At 42.3% G+C, this 9,498-nt stretch overlaps 1 protein-coding gene across 1 annotated transcript; it reads left to right on the top strand.

The window, feature by feature from the left end:
* The first annotated feature begins 619 nt into the window (after positions 1–619).
* Positions 620–8,241, top strand: LOC139366750 (polyketide synthase 1). Its single transcript, XM_071104449.1, has 6 exons — positions 620–677; positions 770–923; positions 1,091–1,251; positions 2,129–2,332; positions 2,431–2,612; positions 2,758–8,241. Exons 1-6 carry the CDS (start codon positions 620–622, stop codon positions 8,239–8,241), a joined length of 6,243 nt encoding a protein of 2,080 aa, XP_070960550.1.
* The last annotated feature ends 1,257 nt before the right edge of the window (positions 8,242–9,498 follow it).

Genomic DNA, 9,498 nt, shown 5'->3' with positions numbered 1-9,498 from the left:
TTCCCCTTGAGGGAGAAGCCTAGCTCTCCTTCCCCTCATTAGATGCAATTGGTCTGATATTCTATAGACGACGATGGAACCGTTTTAGTCACCACATCTATTTTATCCGTGTAGTCTGTCTAGGTTTTGTAATAATGATAACTGAACAAATAGATTTCAATAAAAAGTCTGGGCAACAGAAGAGAACATAAGCATCCATTGTATGCACCTGAACAACTTAACCTCATCTCAAGCCTGCAATTAGTGACTTCTGTTTCAAACTACCCTAATTAAAAATTGCTCAAAAGCTTCTCTAACAAATCAATCTATTGTTGGAGCCCCTGCTCCCTTTGTCTTGATGCATCTGACTGATCAGTGAGACGTTAGTTGATTTATAAAGAGGACCAGGGGTAGAATATGAAAGCTGTGGCAAGAGGACAAACACCGCTCCAACAGGAAGGGTTCAGCTGCCAGTAAAGACTGTTTTGCAAAAAAATTGCTTTCGACAAAACTTTGAGGGACTTTGAAACAGCATCCTCCATTCATCACAGTCTTTGGATAGGTCAAACGCATGAAAGACTGTTCTCAAGGTCACATGATTTTACATTTTGTCAAAGGTTGTTTGTAATGAGGTGCAAAGATGGAGGACAACAAAGACGAAATTGCCATAGTTGGGATAGGATGCAATTTCCCAGGAGGTAAGAATGGATCAGATAAGGAGTTGATACATTTCGTATGTCTAAAGATAACACAAGCCAGAGTGATGCTGAATTTTGCCCTTTTGTTTTAGGTGAGGGGCTTGACAATTTCTGGAAGGTTCTATTGGAAGGGAGGAACTGTGTAGTAGACATTCCAGACGAGAGGTTTGACAGCACTTATTGGTATGATCCTGATGATAGCAAACCTGGGAAGACGCAAACAACCAAAGCTGCTCTTATAGATGGGTAAGATATTAAGACATTCTTGCTCTATTCACTTGAATAGTTGTGAAGTTGCATGAATAATATTGAAAAATTGAACTTTCAAAGTGTTTGTTATATTTTACATTAAGACTCGTCTTAATGGTAAGGTAAAGTAGAACTCTGTAATGGGAATCTTGTTTATCTGCCAGGTTTAATGAGTTTGATCACAAGTTCTTTGGCATCACTGAGGCTGAAACGGATTTCATGGACCCTCAGCACAAGCTCCTACTCCAGTGTACATACAGGGCATTAGAGGATGCTGGAATGCCAATGGAGAAAGTCAGTGGGACCAGAACAGGTGTTTACATAGGTAACCATAATGTCAAAAAAATTGGTCACAAAAAAAAGTACATATCCTGAAGAAAATGTTATGCTTGCTAGCTTGTTTTAAAGTTTTTATGGTTGTGAAATAAACTGTGGTAGTGACTGCAGTAGTAATGGTAGTTGGAAAATGTTGGTAGATTGAAAGATTGATTGATTAGATAAGATAGGATAGCCTGAACATGTGAAAGTTGGTTTGGGTATCACTAGCTTGAACGTTTCAAGACTTACTGTTGGCGAGTTATTTAATGGATGTGTATTTATTTATAGTTGCTGGGAAAAAAATGTAAGGATTTGAAGTTAGGCAAGTCTCAATGTTTCAATGGTCTTGTAGCTAATTGGCCAAAAGGAGCAGGACCATTTTGATTATCTACTTCTGTGCAGTATTTCTATGGTTCTCATTCAAACCCACCTTAAATTATACACATTTTAAATGGTTATAGTTCAAAGAGTATATATAGTATCAAAAACCTTTTGGCAATCAGTCTAAGTAGGGTCAGTCTGAACATCTCAATGTTAATTTGGAGTTGATAGCTTAAACAGTCAATGGGCTTATTTTTCCATTGAAATGCATTGGGAGCTCATTTAAATATTATTATATTGCAACCAGCATATTGTTATAGTACAAAAAGTATAAATGCTACCAAAAAGCAATCTAAGTTGGCAGTCTGGGCATTTGGAAGTTGATTTCGTGTTTATAGCTAAAATCTTTTAAACTTCTGAGTGGGCGGAAGACGTCAAATAATTATAAGTATGTAAGAACTCTACAGTTTTGCTTTGTCTTCAGCAAGCACACTTAATTGCAGTGACACAATATAAAGTGGGAGGACAGTGAATAACACTCTGCAATGGATGTGTTCTCACAGGTCTCATGAACAGGGACTATGAGACCCTCCTGAACAACAGACCCAGCACCATAACCCACTACAATGGCACAGGGACGGCTATGAGCGTGGCGGCCAACAGGATATCCTTCATCTTCAATCTCACTGGTCCCTCGTTTGCCATAGACAGTGCATGTTCCTCCTCCTTGGTGGCTCTCCATTCTGCCTGCCAGGCCATCAAGCAAGGTAGTTCTATTCATAATTAACAGAAAGACGTATCATTTTTTTGGCATATTTCAATCATATTATTACCACTTAACTGTTATTCAATCTGCTTTACTCAGGAGACTGTGAAATGGCTCTCTGTGGCGGTGTAAGCTGTATCATAGAGCCGCGAGTCTTTGTCGCTCTCAGCAAGGCAAAGATGATTTCACCTGAAGGCACCAGCAAACCTTTCTCCAGCAGAGCAGATGGCTATGGCAGAGGAGAGGGCTGCGGGATTATTCTGCTGAAGCCACTGAAAAACGTAAGAGTATAATGTTTACTATGTTTTAAATTGAACAAATTTGAAGTTGTTTAATTTTGAACCACATAAATCACAAAGTTCTATTTTGTACCATAAATAAATTGTAACATTACAGCTAATGGTACCCAAATGTATCCTTGAACAGGCTCTGAGGGACTTTGACAAGGTATGGGGCATAGTAAGAAGAACTGCAGTAAACCAAGATGGCCACACTGTCACTCCAATCACCAAGCCATCCATGGTCCAGCAGGTAGAGCTACTACACAGAATCTACTCGGCAGAGTCTGACCTGTCATCTGTCCAGTACATAGAGGCTCATGGGACTGGAACTCCAGTGGGGGATCCCATAGAAGCAGGCAGCATCTCCAAAGTCATTGCCAAAGCCAGACCTCCAGGTTCAGAAACACTCCGCATCGGCTCTGTGAAAGGCAACATTGGACACACAGAATCTGCAGCTGGAGTGGCAGGTCTAATCAAGGTACTCCTAATGATGAAGCATGAAATCATTGTCCCTTCACTGTTCTACTCTGAGGATAGTGCCAGTATCGATGCCAAAGCTCTCAATGTAAGAGTTCCGATCAAAGCAGAGAAGTGGGAAAAAACAGAGCCCATGGCAAGGCTAGCTGGCATTAATAGCTTTGGGTTTGGAGGGACAAATGCTCATGCGATAGTGAAGGAGTATGTGCAAGGCAACAACACCAGATTGACTACTTATGACTGTCCCAAGTTGTTTGTTTTGTCTGCAGCCTCTGAGAACTCATTGGCAATGTCTATCACAGACACATATCAAAGACTTAGCAGAGATAAGCAAACTGACATACTCACTTTGATGTTTACCTCAGCATGTAGGAGGAGCCATTTGAAACACAAATACAGGAAAGCATTTATGACGTCCTCTGTCCCCGACTTAGAGAATCAACTGCAGTGTGCGATGAACAGGAAGCTTGAGCCATCAAGGTCAGATAACAGGTTGATTTTTGTGTTCTGTGGGAATGGAGTGACCTACAGGGGAATGTGTAAGCAGCTTCTGAAAGAGGAGCCAGTGTTCAGAGAAAAGGTCAGAGAGGTTGAGAATCTCTTCCAGAATTACAAAAGTACTGGCATCTCACAAAAGATAGCAAACGATTTTGACAATGATGATTATACCAAGCCAGATGTTGTTCAGCCCCTCCTCTTTGCCATTCAGGTTGGCATTGCCAGTCTCTTCAAGCACTGGGGCATCAAACCAGATGCAATTCTTGGCCACTCTGTTGGAGAGGTTGCTGCTGCCCACTGCTCTGGTCTGTTGTCCCTTGAGGATGCAGTGAAGGTGATCTATTTCCGCAGTACTCTGCAGAGTAAGGTAACAGGAGGGAAAATGCTTGTGGTCAGTAACATGGTTGTGTCAGAGGTCCTGAAAATCCTTCCAATCTACTCTGGGAAGGTTTGCCTGGCTGCTTTCAACAGCCCACAGTCCTGCGCCCTCTCAGGTGATGCAGACGCTATAGACAATATCCATCAAAAGCTGACAGCTTTGTTTAGAGGAAAGAATCTGTTCCTCCGTGTACTGGATGTACCTGCTGCATACCACAGCCATATGATGGATCCCATAGTGGACCATATTGAGGAAAGTATTGGTTCTTTGACAGCGAACAAAATGGATTGTGAGCTTTTCTCAACAGTGACTGGAGACATGTACACCCATGGAGACTTTAGCACAGGGAGATATTGGGCTAGGAATATCCGAGAGCCAGTTTCATTCGAGCATACAATGAAAGCAGCGACCAAAGACCAGAAGAATGTGGTCTTTGTGGAAATAGGCCCTAGAAGGGCTCTACAAAGGTACATCCAGGAGACTCTGGGAAATGACACTATAGTTCTGTCCTCAGTGCAGCCAGAAAAAGATCATGAGACAATGCTGACCACTGTGTCCAAAGTGTTTGAACAGGGGGTCCATGTAGACTGGGACAAGTTCTACGAAGGCTGTGAGGCATCACCAACACCTCTTCCAAGATATCAGTTTGATAATCTGACAAAAGAGGTATATTTTGAGGCTGTAAGACAAGGAAATGAAAAAACAGCTTCCTCTCAACACCCACTGATATCTCAGACAAAGCATGAGAGCAAAGAGCACAAATGCAATCTTTCATCAGATACTGCAGCATATCTCTGGGAGCACAAAAACAATGGTGTTGCCATTGCTCCAGGTGCATTGTATGTTGAACTGGCTTTTGCCTCAATAATGGCAAGTTCAAGACCAAAGATGCCGATTTGCTCGATGCAGCTGAGTGTAACTTTTCAGAGCTTGTTTACACTCAGCACAAACTCTCAGCATTTGAAAGTGGTACTGGAGGCAACCGAGAATGAGACCATGTTTAAGATACAGTCTCCCTCAGCAACACACGCATCAGGCACCATTTGTTGTCGAAGTGGGCGAACATTGGTTGAGGAACAAACCATTTGCCCGGATGTCATTTTCAAAAGGTGCAAATCCGTGGTAAAGGGGGAGGAGATCTATTCATTCCTCTCCCGTGCAGGTTTTGAGTATGGTCCTATTTTCAGACAGCTGGATGATGTACATTTCGGCGATGAATTCAAGGAGGCGGTGTCAGCAATTAAGGTCTCAGGTGAGGTGCTGAAACAGCTTCATGAGTACTTCCTTCACCCTGTGGTGTTGGACTATTTTCTGCAAATGACTGCTATGGTAGCTGTTGGAGGACTGACCACCAGGCCAGTTTTCCCATCTGCCATTGGCAGTGTGGTAATAGCAGCACCTCTGCAGGAGGACATGATTATGTATCTGAGAGCAATTCAAGAAACCTCAGACTACTTAGATGTTTGTGGTTGCTTTTCCAATAAAGACGGACATGTTTTAGTGGAACTAAAGCATGTGAGGATCTCGTTTTTAGGAAATTGTTCACATGTTGCAGAGTCATTCTTCTTTCACAATGAACTTTTCACCATCACTGACAATACCCATGTAAGCTGTAAACCCAAAGCCTTGATCTTTGAGGACATCCTGGGAGTTGGCACAGCATTGAGGCCATACCTACACCAAACATCATTTTTTGTCTTGAACAGAGAGTTTGGAACCAACCCACAAGTTCGAGACTTAGTGTCTCACTCTCTTCAAGGTGATGCTGGTGTAGATTCACAGGAGGTACTGTTCATGTGGGGTGTACAAGACCTCAGTCATCTGTCGACTGAGATGGCATTGGAATGCTTGGTTGACTGCTGTGAGCATTATCGTCAGATTGTTCTTGCCTTGAAAGAAAACGAGTGTTCCTGCACAATCCGAGTCATAACCTACCGTTCAGCAGAGACGACCGTAGACCATGTCAGTCCTGGTTTTGTCCTGTCCGGCATGACAAGAGCCTGTGCTGCTGAGATACCAGGCCTCTCCTTTCAGCTGATTGACCTTGCTTCTGTGTCAAGTGAAGACATTCAGGCATTGGTTCATGTGATTAACACCAGCAAACACCCAGAGGTCATGATTAGCAGGGGCCAGATATATTCAACAGTGATAGTCCGTACGCCCATAAAAGGGATTGCCAGCTCTGAGGGAACTGTCTACTCTTTGAGTTCTGGGCAGTTCATCCTTCAGACTGCTGATCCATACAGAATGACTAGCTTGTCTGCCATGCCTTGTGATGTAAAGGATAACCACATCCAGGAGAAATCAGTTGAGATTCAGCTCAGTGAGATTTGTGTTCATTCCTCAGACTATTTTTCTGTCAGCGTCTCTGATCTGAACTTTGGCCAGACAATGTACTGGAACAAACATGCTTCTCAGAACCACCAGCTTTTGGCCCTTGACTTCAGTGGCACTGTCACAGCTGTAGGGAAAGGTGTGAGCAAACTGAAAGTGGGAGAGCATGTAGTTTCATGTTATCCTATTGCTGCATCTTCTAAGGTTGTGATTCCTGAAGCAGCATGCTACAACCCGAAGAGGCTCCCATTTCTGAAGGAGGCTCCATGTGTGTCCTACTTTTTGCTGGCATGGGAAATCTTGTACAAATCGTTACCCAGAGTCAAACAACAGAGAAGGTTGGCCATCATCTCCTCTGTACCTGACTCTGTTCTGCTGAAGGTCTTAACCCAAACAGCAAACAAATCAGGATGGAATGCCATCGTTCTGCCCCAGTTTAGTGGACAACTCCTGAACATTGATCAGTGTAATACATTTGTTGTATTGCCTCCCTTTGATCCATCTGTAGTGGTAAGAATAAGCAGTGGAGCCACAGCAAAGAATATTGTTGTAGTCTGTGACAACCAGGTGTCATCCTCAGCAAACATTTTTGCACATGAGAGTGAACATACACACATCCAAACACTTTACGTGTCAAATGTTTTCCAGAGAGCCAATATAAAGGCACAGAAAACAAAGATCCACAATTGGCTGAGGTCATTACATTTGGATGGTGTATCGCAATCTCTGCAAACCATTACCTTTCAATCGACAGACACAAGAGATCCTCAGCCCACTGCGCACTGTGAGTCCTACTTCAGAGCTAAGGCTGTGTCTCAAGTAGTTTTGGGTCATGCGGATTCAGAAAATACACTATCTGATATCCCTTTGCTAATGAGACCACGGCAGCTCTTTAAGAAGAGTTGTGTGTACATTGTGACCGGAGGGCTCTCGGGTTTGGGACTCGAGACTGTGAAGTTCATTGCTCACAGGGGTGGTGGATGCATTGCAACCCTCTCCAGAAGTCCTATGTCAGCTGAGATGCAGTTGGAGATGGACACTCTCCAGAGGAGATGTGGGGTGTCTATCATGAGTGTCCAATGTGACGTGTCAGTGTCAGGGCAGGTTGTGAATGCAATCACAGCAATTGTACAAATGTTTCCCTCCTGTCCAATCAAAGGAGTGTTTCACAGTGCAGCTGTGTTGCATGATGCTTTGATCGAAACCCTTGACCGATCACACTTCAATGAAGTTCTTCGACCCAAAGTGAATGGGGCATTGAATCTTCACTATGCAACACAGCACAACAAATTGGATTACTTTGTGTGCTACTCTTCCATCACTTCGTTCATTGGCAATGCTTCGCAGTCTAACTATGCAGCAGCCAATTCGTTCCTGGACACTTTCTCTCATTATCGGCGAAACCTTGGGCTTGCTGGACAGTCCATCAACTGGGGGCCTTTGAACCTCGGTCTCTTGTTGAACAGAGACAATTTCCAAAGGTTTCTCGAGGCAAAGGGCATGATGATAATGGAGGTGTCAGAAGTCCATGAGGCCCTTGAAAAGTGTTTGTTGATGAACAATCCACAGCAAGTCATTTGCAAATTCAACTTCAGAAATCTGAGCAACCACGTTCTCTCCCAAAACGCATCTCTCAGAGGCAGGCTGACAGCTTTGGTCGAGCAAGAACTTGAGAACACCAACATGACAGAACCCATTGTCCAACAGCTTTCCACAGCACATGAGAATGTCAGGGCTATGCTAAGTGAGATCACCAGTGTTAGCATAGATGAGGTAAATGACGACACTGCCCTGTATGCACTGGGTATTGACTCAATGTTGGCTATGACTCTGCAGAATTACATCTTCCAAGAGAGAGGTGTGAATGTTCCCCTGGTTAAACTACTGGATCCAAACACCACACTGTCTACATTGGTAACAATTCTGAAAGAGAGTGGGTAAAACAGCAATGTGTACTAGCAACATTGAAATATTTTCCTGAGGGTTTTGGATTATAACACTGTCTAATATAATTTGTATTGGTAAATGTTCAGTTTATTTTAAAGGATGCTACAGTGCCTTCAGAAAGTATTCAGACCCTTTGACTTCCTCCACATGTTGTGACGTTACAGCCTTATTCTAAAATTGATTAAATTGTTTTTTCCCCTCGTCCATCTACACACAATACCCCATAATAAGAAATTCGATTTTTGCAAATTTGTTACAAATAAAAAACAGTTAAACCTTATTTACATAGGATTTCAGCCTCTTTGCTATGAGATTCGAAATTGAGTTCAGGTGCATCATGTTTCCCATGTTTCCCATGTTTCCCTTCCCTGTGGTAAATTCAATTGATTGGACATGATTTGGAAAGGCAGGATCGAGCCAAAGATGAATGGAGCAAAGTACAGAGAGATCCTTGATGAAAACCTGCTCCAGAGCGCTCAGGACCTCAGATTGGGGCAAAGGTTCACTCCCCAAATACAGGGGTGCCAAGTTTGTAATAGCTACCAAAAGTGCTTCAATATAGTACTGAGTAAAGGGTCTGAATACTTATGTAAATGTGATATTTCCGTTTTTTATTTTTTTTAAAATTAGCAACAATTTCTGTTTGTTAACATTGCATGTTAACATTTTGTGAAATGGAGGTTTAGAGTTTTGTTGAGTGTGGCTTAAAGTCTAAGTTGCAAAAATACCCCTACTCCATTGATACGAAAAGCTCATTGAATTATCCAGTGACATAATCAAAGCCTGAGGTTTTGTCAACTATATTATACTATATTACCAAGAATAAAGGCACATTTTCAGTCTGCTCCTGTTTTCTTTTAATTTTAGACCATTAAGCTCATTTTGCAGCTGCTTTCAGTCTTTAGCTGTAAACCTTGCTGCATAAATGATTAAAAGTTCTGTGACATTGTCATTCTTCCAAACAGAGGCGTTAGCAAGTATGCAAAACCCACAGAATAAGTAGAACATTAAAGGAAGTACTCACATTTTGTCATTTGAGACAAAAAAAAGTGCAGAGGTAAAGGACATGGTTTATTGGAAATAGTCTGAATGCAAGTGAGATGATTTTTATTTCAAATGCATAGTATAGTACTCCACAAATGTTGTTTACAAGAGGTGTTACCGAAGCCATTGAGTATTATGAGGTCAGAATATAAACTCCTAGGTAATAAATGACATGGTGAACAAAACAAATATCAAACAATTAGATAT

This window comes from Oncorhynchus clarkii, chromosome 15, assembly GCF_045791955.1.
Source record: "Oncorhynchus clarkii lewisi isolate Uvic-CL-2024 chromosome 15, UVic_Ocla_1.0, whole genome shotgun sequence".
Taxonomy (NCBI): Eukaryota; Metazoa; Chordata; class Actinopteri; order Salmoniformes; family Salmonidae; genus Oncorhynchus; species Oncorhynchus clarkii.
The sequence above is the reverse complement of the archived record's forward strand: the minus strand, read 5'-3'. Positions and strand labels throughout refer to the sequence as shown.

What these genes read in the sequence shown, in the direction of transcription:
- LOC139366750 (XM_071104449.1), top strand. Translation starts at nt 620, where the DNA reads ATGGAGGACAACAAAGACGAAATTGCCATAGTTGGGATAGGATGCAAT. An exon ending in AGGATGCAATTTCCCAGGAG is followed by an intron (nt 678 to 769) that starts GTAAGAATGGAT and finishes CTTTTGTTTTAG; the next exon opens with GTGAGGGGCTTGACAATTTC. An exon ending in CTGCCAGGCCATCAAGCAAG is followed by an intron (nt 2,333 to 2,430) that starts GTAGTTCTATTC and finishes TGCTTTACTCAG; the next exon opens with GAGACTGTGAAATGGCTCTC.